We start from the raw sequence: 18,092 nt of genomic DNA on the forward strand, positions 1-18,092 counted from the left end.
TATGGAGGTCAGAGACATAGATTAGAGTCACACACAGAGGGCAGCTGGGGTAACATTTAGAGAGATCCTGATGAGTAGGATGATTAGAAAGAGCAGAGCGTAAGGGCACCGCTCCTTTGTCGTGAGTCTGGTGACTTATTGTGGTCAAGAGAAAAGGACTGCACTAAAGAGATGATTTTTCCACATCCTACTGTTTCGTCTCTCATTCTCAGTCTGTTGATCTGTATTTCTCTCTTAGCCTATTTACTTATTCTACTGCCTCTTCCCTTCTTTCTACTCTGTTCTGGCTTTTTTAATGTAAGACTTTCAAGTATAACCACTATGTCCCCTAATTCCCCATAGTATCACTGCAATGTAAAGATAAGGTATAATGGTATAATGGTATACACACCATTGCATACAATGTTAGCACACTCAAGCCTTAGGTTCACTGGGTGGATCATTTTAATGAATTTGGGCAAGTTGTCAAATATGACACAGAGCTTGTGTCGGCCTTTTTAACTTAGTTTCTCTCCCCTTGTTTAAGTTCCTACTTGCATGTAATAACCAAACATGTTAAAAAAGTTCCAGCATTTTGTTTTAAGGCAATAAGAAAGTGTCTTGTTTTTCTACCATCAGTAAGATCAGAATAGTCCTCAGGGTTAGTCTGGGAATATCCTAATTTGCTCTGACAGGAATGGACACAGCTCTCCCGCTGCTCTGAACTGGATGTCAAGGGAGAAAGATATGCAACACAAGCTCAGAGACTTCTGTCCTCAGTCGATCCTCTGTCTCCCTGTCTTCGTCCCCAAATTCTTATGTATGTGCAGCCAGGCTGACTACACCACATACGCATTTAAGTCCTTTTAACTGGGTTAGGGGTCACACCTGCTTCTGACTACAGATGAATAAGAGACTAACAAGTGTTGTTCTTCTTATCTAGATGTGTCACTGCACAATACCTTTAATAATCACAGACAGGTGAGGAAGCCTTGTCTTTGATAGTCTATATCGACAAGGTTTAATTTCCGGGATTGTTCAGGTGCCGCCGGAAATTCCGCCAGATGTCCCCAATTTTCGGCCGGATGTCCATCACCTTCCGCTTTCTTTGTGTTGGCATTCTAAACTCCGGTGGATTTATGAGGACTATGGTTAACTGCTCCTCAGATCTCTGCAGGGTAAATCCAGACAGCTAGCTAGACTATCTGTCCAATCTGAGTTTTCTGTTGCACGACTGAAACAACTTTTGAATGTAACAAATGCCAATGAATCAGAGCACGTTTTTCTCCTATTATTATACATTCTGTAGACTAGCCAGACCGTCCTCTGCAGCGCTGTGGGATAGGTCTGGCAATGCGTGACTATTGTCTTTGATGATCATGATCACCATGAAAATTTATGGTGATTGATGTGTTGATTTAGGATTCACCACTGTCCGTCTTTGTTAAAAAAAGACTTTACAGAAATGCATTTTCACTTTGTACACTGTTTATTCACTCAAAGCTATCTACAGTAGTTACTATTCTTTCCTCGTCAGTCACTGTGCTCGACATAATGGGGCTCACGTCTGCCAGATTAATGCCAGCTGCTTGTTCTTGTGGAAAAAAAAGAGATCAATGTTTGGTAGTTCAATGACAATTACAGAAGAACCATTATTTAATTAAAAGCCCTTTGGGTGTTCATTCATTTCCTAGGAAGTAATTCATTCATATCACTGTTGTATAAAGAGCCATTGACTGCAGTCATGAATGCAGGCATGATGATGACTAAGAGAATAATCCTCTGGCCTGATAACTGTCGAACTGCATGTCAGTGCTATGCTACCTAAACCTGACCATGTCGACAGTAAACCTATTCAAAGACCATTGTGTCAGAGGCATTACTGCCAGCTGTAACTGCAACAGTGGATTCCCTCCAATGTGACACAAGGTGTAACAACAACGTTGCAGAATAATACGCCAGCCAATTAGAAATCAAGAGTTCATCAAAAGCACAGCTAATGCTGTGTGTCATCTGGAAGTGATGGTATTTTCAATCAAGTTGTAATTACAACCAGGAAAATATTTTTTTTTTTGAAAGTGCTGATATATCTGACTCAAGTAATATGGAAGAGTGTGAAAAAGAAACACTTATGTAACAAATCACCTTATCTCAGTTTTTTAAGAATTTAAAACCTACCTTATCGGCTAATATGATGTTTTGTTTATCCCCACACAACCAACTCTGCCTATCATGCAATTGAAGCTTAACGAGAGATGTAGTAACTATTCATTCAGTGTATGCCTAATGCTTGATTATAACCTTAGCTATTTTGAGTTATACAATTTATAACTAGGGCTGGGTTTTGTAAAAACATCTATGATACCAAGTCCAGGTTTCGACCTTATGTAGAAGGATATAAACATTGACATTGAACAAATTAACTATTTTTCCTTCTCATTCACTGTGTCCTTGCACTTTTTAATCACTTTATTGCTTTCCATCTCTGTGACTATGGCTCTTCCTCATTGGGTTTCTCTTTTGTAATCATGAACATTTGATATACTGCCAAATATCACCACCTGGGCTGTTACTCATCTTTTATCATCAGGATAATGGAATAGGAGTGGAAGAGTATACATGTTACATAACATCTGCATCTGTCTCAAGGAAAGCAGTGACATTCAGAGGTATATGCAAGTAGGCGTGCACGATTCGGGGAAAAATATGAATCACGATTTTTTAGCTTAGAATTGATATCACGATTCTCTGCCACGATTTTTGTGTGATGTTTATTACACACATGAACAAATGACAAAACAAAACAAATTGGCAGTGCCAAACTAGATTTTTTTTTTGGCACCTATAGCACATCGCGCATCACCACAAGCCTGTAAACATAGAGGCTTCAATAAATAAAGAAAATAAAGTACATACTGGCCATTTAAGTACAGTAGGCTACCAAAAATAGTGACATATAACACATTGAACTAAATATGGCCCTGATACAGGCTCTATCTGAACTCTTTGAACATGTCTTTACATAATTAAAACATGTTAATGTCAATGTCAAATGCTTTCAGTAAATTAATTGAAGGAGAAAAGAAAAAAATTAAATTGTGAACGGGGGTGAATCGAGATCACGATTTATCGCGCAGGCCTATATGCGAGTGTAATAGTAAACAAAGATTTCTGCAGTGCATGCAAAAAACTACATTTAGTTGTTTTTTCCATTGGCAGATTTAATATTCAGTATTTTAATGTAAAGTATGGCAGATATTTTAAGGTGTTAATATAGAGGCTCACTGTTGACTCATGTACTTAATGAGGTTTTTTTATTCAGTGATTCAGCTGTTATTAGTAGGCCGTTATTATACCTGCTGCATCAAGAGACTCATCACCCCAGTCTGAGACCAGCTTCATCTAAGATGCTGTGAGAGAAAGTGAAGAAGCTTCCTCTTTGTACAGTGCACTGCTAGACTGTTATTAGGAAAAGAACACTCCAAAGATACCTCATTATCTAGCCCAGTGGCTGTTGGCTGTCTACCTGCCTGAGGTCTGTGTTCTGTCACATTACACATTACCAGGCTGCACATACTGAGGAGAGGAGATGCTCAATAATGGCTCTGAGATAGTGGTAATGGCGCTGCTTATTTGGCTGGGAAAGTTTAATGGAAAACATTTTTCATGGCTTTGTGACTGCCACTGTGTGATGAAAGAGAAATATGTTCATGTCTCATCAGTTTGCACAAAAAATATAATGTAGTGCCAGTATTTTCTTTTATAATATAATATTGAGTTCCAGACATGGCAGTGGAAAAGTGCTTTGGTTTTAAGATACAGTAACATGGTCTTACTGAGAGAGAGAGAGAGAAAAAGAAATGAAAAGAGAGCAGGAGAGAGAAGACATTGCTGATGATTAGAGGCAGTGTAATAATGACGTTTCACTAGTCATTGATGAAGTGATGACTTTGTTGAGTTGCTGACAAACTCCTTTACCATCTGTGACCAAGGCTGGCTGAATGGAAATATGGCTCAATCTGTAGTGTGTGGGTTTGCATGTGAGCTCTCTGTATTTAATTCATGTATTTAGGTCAGACTTTTTAAAGTGGTTGATGACCAATATAATCATTTATTACAAACACCAGTTTCAATGATTTCTTCTAATGTGATGCTTCCATTCTCTAGCAGATCATTCTTTCAGCTTTTTTTAGTTTCATTAATTTAATTTATACTTTAGTTTAAGGGTTATATGAATATTTCTATGCACTACAAAGTCAGTGTTACCACAGATTATGTCCCCCAGTGATGCTTATAGTCAATGTAATGGCATTCTGTCTTTGCTGGTTTTGCTGGCTGTGAATTATTTTCAAAACACACAAGAAAGAAAGGCTAAAATAACAAAAAATGGCTGTATGTGTTACTTCCCTTCAGTGGAAATGTTCAGAGTGTCAGGAGGGTCTTGAGGGAGAAAAATACTGTAACATACAGCTGGAAACAACCCCTGCCTGAATCTCTTCGTCTCCACTATTCACCTCCTCCATATCTCCTATAAATAGATAGAGTACATGAAAGATACATTTCTAGCAATTGAGTAGGCCTCACTGACAGACCTCAAGAGCCTTATGTGTCTGCGTTCACAAGTGTCTATGCACTGCATGTGTGTTCACACATTCATGTGCCTGTTCATTTTTTAGTTAGCGGGTATCTCAGAGGCTAATATATGGTTACTGCCTAGCTATCTCCTGTTTTTTTTGTGCTTGTGTGTTTTTATGTGTGTATGCAAAATGTGTCTTTGTGTGGGTGTTGCATATGTGTATGGTGCTGTGATTGCATGCTTTTATCTTTCAAACCAAGAAATATCTGTTTGATGGATGACTGCATGTCCTGTGCAGGAAAAGCTTATTAAGAGAAATAATGGGATCCCTGTATTGGCCTGTTAAATATCCCAACTGGGTTATGCTCAGCCTACCGTTTGTGTTCATCACTGAAAACAAGGGGATATGTTTGATCTCTGTCTGTGAAGTTTATTTTATTTTTGTTGTTGCGTAGCAACACTCATCCAGTGTTTTATGTTTTTGCCTGCACAATGCCAAGTTCCTTGCCCTCTAGGAAACAAACTCTCAAAGAGAAAATGAGATACAAACTTCAGTAGTATCTGCACATTGTTCAAACCTCCACTGAGCAGGGGGCATCTGCTCTACAGTATGAAGTGCAATTCAATTTCCTTCTTGTTTGATTATTAATATATAATGTTCAACATGCAAGCATTTATTAGAGCATACTTAAGTTTCCAATCATGTGTTAAAGAAGACAGACAGAGTTACGACACGCACAGAGATGAGAAGGGTATGTATGGATTGATTTTTATTGTATCCTTGAAAAAGATACCAGGCCGTTCACCACTGCTGTAAGATTATTGGCTGCTGATGTGTGATGAACCACAAATAAATAAACTTAATACCTGAATATTAAGCTAGTGTAATACCTGATCTGATGACTCATTCACAACACTGCTACTGCAATCTAATGTATACTGTTTATTTATTCAGACAGGTTTGAAATTTATTCAGACAGTTAGATTTATTTCCCCAGTTTACACTCAGTGTGGCACATACAGAGTATTGATTTGTTGTAAAACTTTAGAACAAATAAGGTAGGATACCTGTTTCTGTTTTGTTTTGCTCACCTCAAGTCACCCAGAACATAATGTGCTTCACCAAAATGCATATTTGTGTTCGTGTGCATGTTTGATATTTGCTCATTTGAATGATCATCGTTTTAGCGCTGCGTGGAATCACCTACATTTTTGAATCGATTAAATTACCCAGCACCCATTATGAGATAAATTTTAGTTATATTAAAGAGCCACACTTACTTAGAGAGCCTCATTATGTGGTTTGATCAATGGAGAGCAGGTTCCCAGCTAGGGCGGGGAAATGAGATTTCAGATCATTACTAAAGTGCTCAGGTTATGGCTTCAAGGATCTTGGTTTCCAGCGAATAGCATGCTATTGAATGCAATAGATTTAAGTGTATGAAGTTGTTCACATTAGTTCCCACACTAGAAATCAAAGTCACTTTTCAACTGGCTAAAATGGAAAAATTAATGAATCATGTATTATGCAAATAAGCCTTCATTTATTAATTATCCATACAAAAACTCACAAATCAATCCTTTAATCAATACTTTTTCTACCTAAGTGTAATATATGTATATGGATGTGTGTGTATATATATATATATATATATATGTATATATATATGTATATATATATATGTATGTATATGTGTGTGTATATATATATATGTATATATGTATGTATGTGTATGTATGTATATATATGTATATATACACATACATAAATATACATACATGTATATGTATGTGTATATATATATATGTATGTGTATATATATATATGTATGTGTGTGTATATATATGTATATATATATATTTATGTGTATATATGTGTATATATATGTATGTATATATATATATATATGTATATATATGTATGTATATGTATGTATATATGTACATACAGGACATGTTTTACTGGTTGGACAGTATAAAATATATAAAGAGAACAGGTCACAACTTTTCTTTCTCTTCTCTGATTTGTTCCGTGTTGTTGTCTCTATCTATTTCTTCACTTACACTGTCCCTCTGTTGAAATATGCACACACGTGGTACGCTCCATAGGGTTTGTGACGTAGTGGACCCGTGCGCTGACGTGCACTAACATGTGCAAGTGGCACGGTAACTGGCCAATGAAACATGATCATTATAGTGTTTTAAGCGTGCTCTAAATCAAACACAACTAAGCCACACAGCCAACGGACGGGACGCAGCACTCCACAAAAGAAACAAAATATTGGATACTTATTGCGACACTTTTGATATATTGCGATAACGATATTGAGTCGATATATCTTGCACCCCTAGCTATAATATTGCGCAGCGTGATATTGCGATAACGATATTCGAAGATTCTAGGACAGAAAAGCGAATTCTAAGAGAGGGAAGACAAATAAAGGTTTTATGTTAGGAAGCAGGAAATGGCTTCTCTCTACTAAAAGGAGAACCGTCATAATGTCCTCGTTAATGATAAAGAAGGAACAGATATTGTTATGCAGGATCGGAGGTGCAGAGCCTGGAAATTACCTGCCATTGCTGTGAGAAACGAGTCTGGCTCAACACAGTGCCCACGGCTAAATACAGGCTTCCTCCTCCATAAAGACGCCTCTGTCATTACATATAATCCAGGATAAGAAATGTATGACGCTGGTTGATACATCCCAAAAGTGAGTTTTTCTAAGCAGTTCTTTTACTTACCTGCTCTTTAAATGTAAAACGTGAACTTTCAGAATAATCTCCCAGTAGGCCGTTTCAGTTCTTTCAAGCAGCAGGCAAGCTTAAACTGCAGGATTCTGCTGAAAGACTTAAACACTGGCACAGCACAGTCATATAGTACAACTTTCACAACGATGTCACCATCAAGCAATCATTCATAAAAAAAAACAACCAGATAGTTTAGTTTAGTCTGTCGATTACACACAGAAGCCATCTCATTTTTACAATAATATCACCGTTTATCACTACCAGAGATTCCTTAACCTTTTACAACTGGCTTTCTTCACCCAGAGCCTGAGGAGCAACTTTGGCAGGGAGTGTAAAGTTAGGGGTCATGTGTGGGTTATGAGTACATCCTAGTGCCTGTCCACTTGTATTGGTGCTGAAGAGAGATGGAACATTTTGAGCTGCCAGGGCAACCAGCAACCAACTTATTCTTTTGACGTTTGCCACATTGCCACACTGAACTTTCTACGAGTTTGATAGCCTTGGAAAACCCTGACGAACTTCAGACAAATTTGAGATTTGCTCTGCAAGTCCGTCTGGCCAAGAGCCCATTCAAGCCCATTTCCAATTTTTCCAAATCGAGGCACCAATCACAACCGTTGAGGCGGGTTTTACACGATGACGGCAAGCAGCTTTTTGTTTACATTCAACATGGCGACCACCGAAGCACAGCAACAAGTTGATGCCGCTGTCGCTGCTACGTCACCCGGATCGTTGGTCTGATTGGTTGAAGGACTATCCAATTGCGCCCAGAGGCATTTGAGCGGTGTCCGTTGGTGAAGCCCTTTTGGAAATGGGCTGTGAATGAACCTTCCCCAGACCCACTCTCAGTTAAAACTGAGAAGAGTCTGGTGTCAGGCTACTAGTTTGATACTGTAGCTTAACACTGGAGATTAGGGTGCAAGATGTAGACCTAAAAGGCCAAAACGAATGTTCCCCTTCTTTAGAACAGAAAGTGGTGGTAAAAAGGTCACACATTCAGTTTCAGCTTGCTGCACAAATGTGTCAGTAAAAAAGTACCAGGGCTGGAAAATGAATTAGCGCAACACCAAACCTGCTGTTAGTTTTCTGTTATAACCAATTTAATTTTGTACTACTAAAACTGTCCCTCTGATCAAGCTGTGGCATTGTGCGGGTGGACCTGTGTGAATTTTGTTGTACAATGTAACTTTAATTAAAGTTCAGGCGAGTCAATAGAAGCGTGGCTGTTTGACTAAGGGCGTTTTCACACATACCTCATTTGGTCCGGACTTTCGGACTTTTCAGTTTGATCCGAACCAAAATTACAGGTGTGAAACCTCCCCCAGACCACGGTCCAGGGATTATTTCATGTAAATTTAAAGTGCTCTGATAAATGAATCTCACTGGATCAGTGCCACATGCAGCTGTAATGGAACTCCTTTCTTTACTGTATTTATGTTGTGCTGCTGGATGTTATTTATTCACACAGACCTTTTAGGCTATGTCTTTTAGTTTAGGTTTAAATTATCTTAATCAAACACAGTTTATATGAACAGGGGTGGACTGGGACCAAAAATCAGCCCTGGCACTGTAGTCACACCAGCCCACATTACCATGCAGCCCCACCCACGGACACGTGCATTCACTAATTACATTTGTGTACAGATGGTGAAATAATATAAGCAGTACCTTATGTAACAGATTTTTAAACATTTAATGTAAGTAACTGGCAAACAATGCTTACTACTTTTTAAAGAGCACACGTTTATAACAAATGTACACATACTGTCTGTCTGTTTATGCCGTTTGTATGCTGTTACTGTCATTCTCTACAGTATGTTGTTCTTTGTTGTCACTGTCTGTCTGTTCGATTGTCCGTGTTTCTCTCTGTTGATACTGTACATATTGTCTGTCTGGTTCTCCATCTTTTCATCTGTTTTAACTCTCTAACTCTGCAATTTTAATGTTTTTATCCTTGCTCAGAATTGGCCTTTGGGGGATCACATAAAGCAGGGGGGGTCTGGTCTCCCCCAGGAAATTTTGAGGGTAAAAGACTTCAATTCCTGCATTCTGATAAATTTTTGGGCACCAATTTATGGTAAAAACGTCTATATTTATGGCAAGGAAATCACAAAATTCTGGTGGCAGGTAACAATTTAAAATACAAAATATAATGGAATATTATTATATTCAGTAGTCCAGTAAGGGGGCTTTCACATCTGGGACATGGGCCGATACGACAATACTTGACCCCAAAGTCCATTTGTTTAATTAGCATGAACAGGGCTTTATGGTCACTTTTTTTCCCCACAGAGCACGTTTTGCTCCCAAGTTGAAAAATGTAGGCTTGACTTACAGAGGCTACTGCTTTTACTGCTAAATTGTACAATAACACAATCATGTTATGGATACAAAACGTGAAGTGTAGGCCTAATGTTTTCTATATTCTATTGATCAAAATAATGATGATGAAATAATCAGTGATGTTGAGACTACAGTGTAATGGACCACCACAGTTTATACATACATGTGAACCGCGGATTAATTGCAGAGTTTAACCTATAGTGTAAAACTACGTGAATGGGGCGGAGCAGAAAGACGGAGCAGAGTGACGCTGCTTGTTCACTTCGCATCAGGTGTTAAAACCAACTGTACCAAAACACCGAATTAGACTACTACTTAACGCGACAACGAGACGTTTTTAACCGGTAATGAAACTCATTACCGGTGTCAATTTAATACTGATGCCGTCAGACAGCCGCGCGGACAGACAGCAGTCAGAGCTCCGGCTCTCTGCCCGTCAGCAGTGGCTTCTCGCTGCTGCAGCCGGTCCCCCAGAGCAGCATGATCACCGGGAGTGTCCAGTACAGCCTGAACCCTGCAAACAGAGATCCCGTTGAAAAACATGACCGGCCCACATTAAAAAAAATGGTCCAGCCCCTCTGGCATTTGCCAGAGTTGCCAGATGGCCAATCCACCCCTGTATATGAACATTGTTGGTTAACACAATGTATTAAACTGTCTGGTTAGAAACCTTAAATAAAATCTTGCCTTTTTGTGTATAACATGTTACAGCTGAATACATTGCAAATACATTGCGATGAAGTGTAGGCCAAATAATCACAGGCATACACCCAGTCTGTTGATATGTAGGTGTCTCTCTGCCAGAATGTGTATTGCCCTCTGGGGCTGAAAAGAGACTGAAAATGAGGTTGTGGTAGCAATTGTTTAGTTCTCTGTTAGCTTCAAGAAACACAGAGCAGGTGCAGTGGGATGGACCTTGGCTGCCCTTTATTTCCTTCCTCTCTTCTCCTCTTCTCCCTTTGTGTCACTATTAATGTGTGTTTAGTCCTGTGTCTCTGTAGTGTGTGTGACTCCCTTCGTTGAGGCCTTAGTGTGCAGAGGTGAGGGCTGAGGAATAGGGTGGTCGTTGAACAAAATGACTGGTTCATGACTGTGTGTGTGTATGTGTGTATTTAAGTGTGTGTGTGTGTGTGTGTATTTAAACTAGGGCTGGGCAAAACGGAGAAAATCAAATATCACGATATTTTTGATAATGATTTTTGAGATGTGGTCCTGATGGCATCATCGGCCTGTGACCTTCAGCACTCACTGGATCGGTTCGCAGCCGAGTGTGAAGCGGCTGGGATGAGGATCAGCACCTCTAAATCGGAGGCCATGGTTCTCAGCAGGAAACCGATGGAGTGCCTTCTCCAGGTAGGGAATGAGTCCTTACCCCAAGTGAAGGAGTTCAAGTACCTTGGGGTCTTGTTCGCGAGTGAGGGGACAATGGAGCGGGAGATTGGTCGGAGAATCGGCACAGCAGGTGCGGTATTACATTCAATTTATCGCACCGTTGTGACCGAAATGGGTTTCCTCAGGAGGGTAGCTGGCGTCTCCCTTAGAGATAGGGTGAGAAGCTCAGTTATCCGTGAGGAGCTCGGAGTAGAGCCTCTGCTCCTTTGCGTCGAAAGGAGCCAGTTGAGGTGGTTCGGGCATCTGGTAAGGATGCCCCCTGGGCGCCTCCCTAGGGAGGTGTTCCAGGGACGTCCAGCTGGGAGGAGGCCTCGGGGGAGACCCAGGACTAGGTGGAGGGATTATATCTCTAACCTGGCCTGGGAACGCCTCGGGATCCCCCAGTCGGAGCTGGTTAATGTGGCCCGGGAAAGGGAAGTTTGGGGTCCCCTGCTGGAGCTGCTACTCCCGCGACCCGACCCCGGATAAGCGGATGAAGATGGAAGATGGATGGATGGACGATATTTTTGACCCAATACCTCGATATCGATATTGCGGCGATATTGTAGGGTTGACATTTAGATTTTAGATTTTTGATATATAATCATCAGTAACGTGAATTTAATGACTAAGTGGGTAAAGGCAAATAATAGAACAGCTTGAACAGTCTGGTAAGTTCAGAACATGACATCATTTTACTGTAATGCAGCTTATAAAACTAGGAGAGACAACATTTGTGTAACATTCAAACATTTTTCATAAGTTTCCAATAACTTTTTTAACAATATGCTACTATATATTTGCTATTCTGGTTTGTTGTATAGCCCAACTTATACTGGATTTAACACTTTTTAGAAAGTACCTTAATCTTTGACATCGGAAGAAGTTAGCTCAATCAAGATCAACACCAACCTTACCCATTAGTTAAGATTTGTAACACAAAGCAATCCTAGTCTTTAACTGCTTGTTTCATTCTTTCTGTACTTGTTTTTTTTTTAACTTGGCAGCCTGTTTGTCTATTTTATCTGGTTGTTTGTTTTAGCAAAGACTTCATAGATCCTATCATGTGTACTGTCGCTCACTCAAAGAGCTTGCACTATCTGCAAATCCATTTCAAATCCTGTGCTCCTATTTTTGTGTGCATCTGTGTGTTATGTGCTTTAACTTGTGTGTCTGTTAGTGGTACTGTACGGCATACACACGATAAATACTGACATTCTAAAAAAACACAAAGTACTGAAGATTTCATACATGTACAACAGAAGAAAAAAACACGCGCACTGGCATTTTCTGTTGGCACAGTGTGTCCGTGGATTTCCATCTTTTGATGTGACCCGACTCAACATTGTGTTGATCTGTGTGTCTCTGTGTCACTGTCTGTTAGTCACATCCATAGATAAAAGGGCTTAATGTTACATGGTCAGACCCACGCAACTGTTGTCCTATCCTATTGGTTGTATCCACACAGTTCAATTATAGTGACTTACATGCACTGTTGACCCCAGGTTTTAGTCTATCCAAAGACACAGCTTGAACTCTCTCTCTGTCCTTGAATGTACTGTTCTCCAGATATTTGTTGAGCTGCTGCACCTGTTACCCAACAGATTGCATTTGTTTTATTTCAGTTTTTCCTTTCCCCCAAAAGATCGACTCTATTTCCCTTTCCCTCTGTTTTTGCCTGTTTGACAGCAGGTGCTGTGAAGCTAAAATTGTTTTCCGTGGAGAGTTTGGGAGCTCCAAGCTTTACACAGCACCATTTTACTCACCCAGCTGCTGAGCTTTAAAGATCTGCTGTGTGTAGTCTGTTCTACCCTCTACGCATAAACATATTGATATCCATAGTCAACGGTATGATGAATTATTAAGTAAAGATTGATCTTAATGTGGAGACAGCTGTAGTAATAACTCAGTGTCCGTGGGCTGCCAGTGCTGAAATACTGTTGCCTTACCAGTTATTTTAAGGCCATCGTAAAAGTGTAATTTAATAGTACTATGGTTTTTGGATTGCCTGGATCTGTTGCAGTGAAATGCATGATATTATACAAATATCTCCTTTAATATCTGCTACAAATGCTACTCGTTTGCTACAAATGCTACTCGTTTGTAGTAGTTTGTGTTTCAGATGGCATATTTACCAGTCTCCATTTCCTGTATGTATAGAAATGATAGTTAAGCATGACATTCATTATAGATTATTATTTCAGTCATTTCTGAGGGCAGCCCAAGATAATCGCTATAATACAGTGGGGCTGCAGTGTAATTATACTCACTATTATTAACCTGTAGCCTGAGTGCAGGGCTGTCCCCAAAGAATGGAAGAACAATGCTGCACCATCATATACCACAATAACATCATCATGCTACTTTCAAAAATAGGGTGTTGAATGCATATTGCTATGATGATTCTGTAAGCATGCAATATAAAAACTGTGTTTGTAGTATAGTGTAGTATAAATTGATAACATCAGCACACAGAAATAGCTGTTTGAAGATCGCACTGCTCTTATGCTCCTCTCTAGTGGGAGTTGCTCTTATGCTAGCCTTGGTAGTCTGTTAGTAGCCTCCCAGTGGCCCATTAGCATTTTACTGCTTTTTTTATAGTTATTTTTAGCCTCATCTTAGAGTACGATAGCTGGGTAGACATGACAGGAGTGCCCACGCACGGGTTGTCTAATGGGGTGGGAGAGAGAAATGAGGGTCTGAGAATAAGATGAGCAAGAGATGGAGAAAGAAAGTAAGCTGTAGTGGATCTCAGAGCATAGCCTGGTTCCTCATGTAGCTTGCTAATGGGCCTCTAGCTCCGAGGGGAACCACGATGAGAGCCAGGGGCTTCCTGTCAAAGTGGAGTACAGCACTGACCTCAGGGCTACAGCGTGACATGTAAAGCCACAGAGATGACCCCTTCCAAGAGCCTAACACTCAGAAGCTTCCCAAGGAGGTTGCATGCTTGCTATGAGTGTCAGACTATCCAACACACATTATGTAATGCATTGACTTTCCAAAGCATGAGAAATGTATCTGCAGACGCGTAAGCAGGGTAAGCGGTGCTTACGGGCCCGGACCAATCAGGGGCCTGCGTGACTGGAAGATATTGATTGACAGCCGGGGCCCCCTATCGCATTTGGCCACTGACCAAGCGGGAGTGAGAACGGGTCAAATTCATTTCCTTGTTTCAGAGACCGTTCTTTTCACGTGTGTGACTCCAACATCTCACATTTACCAACAAAACGTACAGCGAAAAAGACCGTGCAAAGCATTTAAGACCGTCCTGCCAACCTGTAAACATTTTAACACCACTGTACGCTGTAACGATTTTTCACTATAAAGTCGCTGAAAGTTGCTGCTGTTTCAATTCTGTCTGATCTCTGCAGCGGGCGGGGCTGCTGAGTTCCCCCCGCGACTGACACACACACACACACACACACACACACACACACACACACACACACACAATGACACATGGTGGATGCAGGAAAAACCGGAGATGAGACGACACGATGACCTAAATTGAGGACAGCTACTCTCGTTATTGTAAGTGCAATGATAAGTTAAAATCCAATAAGTACTTTATCAAACCGTATGAATGTGTGTCCCAGGCCAGGTTAGGAAATTAACTAAAAATGTTAAGATCAACAAGCCACTGACACATATTTTCAAATTTGATTAATTCAATGAATTATTAGCCTACTTTTTGTTTTAAATCCACCAGCCATTTTCATATTATACCAACATTTGCAGCATCCTGAGCCTTTTTGGTAAGGTTCCTCAGGAAATCTCAGCCCAGAGTAATTAATTAATAGTAATAATTATTATTCTCCCCAAAACAAGTTTCCTTTTTTTTTTTTAAAGAACTATAAAAAAAAATTTTCACTGTCTTCCACAACTTCATTGCAACAAACATACAAAAGACATCGCAACTTTTATCGCAATTTTTTACAAAAGCTTCCGCAAAATCAGGCATTTTGGGCCGCAACAATCTAAAACAAAAGGCAGCGAAATCCTGGAGGGACTGCCCTTGTGTGTTTTTTCATGTGTTATGGTGCGCATTCACCAGTGTTTTTTTGTTGTTGTGGTGAGCGTAGGCTACTCCTGATTTTGTCAGTCATCTTATCTCTTATATGCTGTGTCTCTATGATCCTATCCTGTCCTATTCATGGTAGCCTACTCGTGGACATTGCGCCGTCATCACGTGCTGTAGTAGGGGGGCCCGCCTTGATAATCCTTCTTAAAGTGCCCATATTATGCTCATTTTCAGGTTCATAATTGTGTTTTAAGGTTGTACCAGAATAGGTTTACATGATTTAATTTTCAAAAAACACCATATTTTTGTTGTACTGCACAGCTCTCTCTCACTGCTGCAGATCCTCTTTTCACCTGGTCTCTGTTTTAGCTACAGAGTGAGACCTCTTTTCTTCTTCTTCTTCTGTACTATCTTTGATTGCACTCGCATACATGCGCAGTAGCGCAGATGTAGATCATGTCAGCTAGCTAGCTTCATAGACAGTAAAAGAAAGGCTGTTTCTACAACTTCAGTCAGTTACAAGGCAGGATTAGCTGGGAGACTTCTGAATGAGGGCGCACATGTAAGTAGTTCTTTTGTAGATTATGAGGAACTTGTGTGTGTTGTAGCAGTGCTTTGCCATTGAGAATGAGGTAGCATGCTAGCGTTAGCATGCTAACGCTAATGCTACGAGCTAACAGTTGTGGTTAGCCAGCTCGTTTCGGCTTGTGACATCACAAGCCGTGCCGATTTTGAACAGCTCACCCGGAGACTGAAGGCAGGACACATTCAGAAACCCGTATCTCACTCAAAACAGCATGGATGGATTTTTTTCAAAGTTTGTATGCGTGTGGAAGCACCAGAGACACAAAAGAAGACCCCAAATCCCAGAAAAAGTGTTTTTTTCATAATATGGGCACTTTAAAGGCCCGGTGTTGGCTCGTTACGCCACTGTGTATCTGTTTAACTTTTCAGTCTCCTCTTACCTTCCAGCTTTTTTGATATACTCAATGTGATTTATTCAGAGCGTAGTGATGCTCCTGCACAATCCTTCTTACATTTTGGACAAAAACAATCAAACAATCCCAAGACGCCATTAGCTGAAGTTTAACATTCATTGTCTGTAAATATTTTTGGTTCTTCTGACTCAGACCAAAAGTAATCTGCCTTTTAATGTCGAAATAACCATTTTAAGCAGTCAGTCTTCAAAGATGTATAAAGATTTTGAACATTTTGAAATGGCAGCCATGTAATATTTAAATATACAAGTCCAATGTTTCATATGTTCTTGCTGGTTGAGCATAATTCAACATTGTCGGGTCAACTAGTGCTAAGCCCTTAAAATAGTCTAGTTTGTGTTAATTTCTTCTTTTTTCAATAAGTCTTCTCTTCTTTCCTCAAACTTCTTTCCTAAGTTGGACTGTCCTGGTAAACCTGTATAACCTATGTAACTTCCTCTCTCTGCAGAGCATCAACATAGTGGGGCCCAGTAATGCAGAGCCCCCACCTCAACCTCCCAGTCCAGCCATGTACCAGCTGGATATCGTTCTAAAGAAAGGGAACAGCCTGGCAATCCGAGATCGGACAGGTAGGAGCTCTGTTTATTCTTACCGTTACGGTTTATGTAGGGAGACATGGTGGACAGCTTTATCAAGCATCTATTTAGCATCTAGTTAGCCTACCAAAGCTACCCTATCCTGGTCTCTGTCTACCTCTCTCAACTGCCTTGTCACTGGCAGAGGCAGTCCAGTATCCAGGATGCTGCCATCAACAACATCTTTGTTATTGTATCCTCTGTTTGTCAGCTATCTATAGGTGTGCCCTCCCATTTTGCTATACCCCTCTTTTCTTTTTTTTTGTCAATGTGATATTTCTTTTGGCACTATTTTATTTTCACCTCTATTTTATTTTTTCTCACATTTTGCTCCCTTTCTTTTCTCTCTGCCCATGTAGGGTTTTTATTAAATCACACACATCTCGTCCTCACAGCTCACTCTATTTTCCATGTGTGAAGTGAGATGAAATGAATAGGAATGATGCAGCACATTTCCTGTGCATCTAGGCATGACAAGAATTCAGCTTTGGCGTAAGCTAGAACATTGTCACATGTGAAGCCAAGACGGTTGACTAGTATGATCTCCTGGTGTGAGTCATTTCCTCACTAGCCCAGTGTGATAGGCTTTTAGTTTACTTCTCCCATTGTGGGAAGAAATAGAATTGATCTACTCTTTGCACCAGTATAAAAGATTGTCTCACACCGCTCAATGGTGTTTTAAGCCCCCAACGTCTCCTTCAAGGCAGCGCTGTGACCGTTGACTTCAAGGCACCTAACCCTAACCTTAACCATAACCATAACCATAACCATTGCCTAATCCTAGTGCCTTCCAGGCAGCGCTGCCTGAGACGTTGGGGACTTAAAACACCGATAAACAATTGAACCACTCCGCTAAACAGTATTTTCCCTCTTCTCTGGAGTGATTGTGATTTTAAGTGCAGGGCACTGTGGAAGCTGTCTGACTCAGAACACAGCCCTAATACTGATTTTAAGCAGGCAGTTAGTATATCTTGCATAGTGGGAACGCCAGCTAGCAAAAATAAACAAGTCCAGAGATTTTTTTATAAACTCTAACAGACAGTGGTTTGGATAGTGACGGATGCAGGGGTCTCATTAGCGGTTGTAGCAGTCACCATGACGACAGATCGGAATAGGCTGCCCTGCTCCCTCCCGTACATTTTGGCTGACTACCTGTCCGCCTGGATAATGAGCAGTGAGAGCTCACCTGTTCTGTCCTGAGCCCATCAAGACAGCTCATTATAGAGAGAGGGAGAGCGAGACATTTACTGGATTGAATTTAATATGAGCAATAATGTGAGAACACATGTTGTTTTGTCACACAGTGTTCAGAGACAGCTTCTTCTAAATGTGCATGTATTTAATTTAGTTCTGGTGCCTATTGATTCATTAAAATCCCTGACATGAATTATAAATGATACAGATGGTTTCCAGTTTTGTCTGCAAAACATTGTGAGCAAACGTCTTTTCAGAAATACGTCTGCATCACGGAATTACAGATA

The 18,092-nt window shown here is 40.4% G+C and overlaps 1 protein-coding gene across 1 annotated transcript in view; it reads left to right on the forward strand.

Annotated features, from left to right (window-relative positions):
- Positions 1-18,092, forward strand: part of mctp1a (multiple C2 domains, transmembrane 1a) — a 151,790-nt gene that overhangs the window by 41,414 nt on the left and 92,284 nt on the right. Inside the window, exon 2 of the mRNA XM_078250478.1 lies at positions 16,485-16,605. Within this exon, the coding sequence (XP_078106604.1) occupies positions 16,485-16,605 (121 nt within the window). The remainder of the gene's footprint in view (positions 1-16,484; positions 16,606-18,092) is intronic.

Source organism: Sander vitreus, chromosome 5 (assembly GCF_031162955.1).
Source record: "Sander vitreus isolate 19-12246 chromosome 5, sanVit1, whole genome shotgun sequence".
NCBI classification, from domain to species: domain Eukaryota; kingdom Metazoa; phylum Chordata; class Actinopteri; order Perciformes; family Percidae; genus Sander; species Sander vitreus.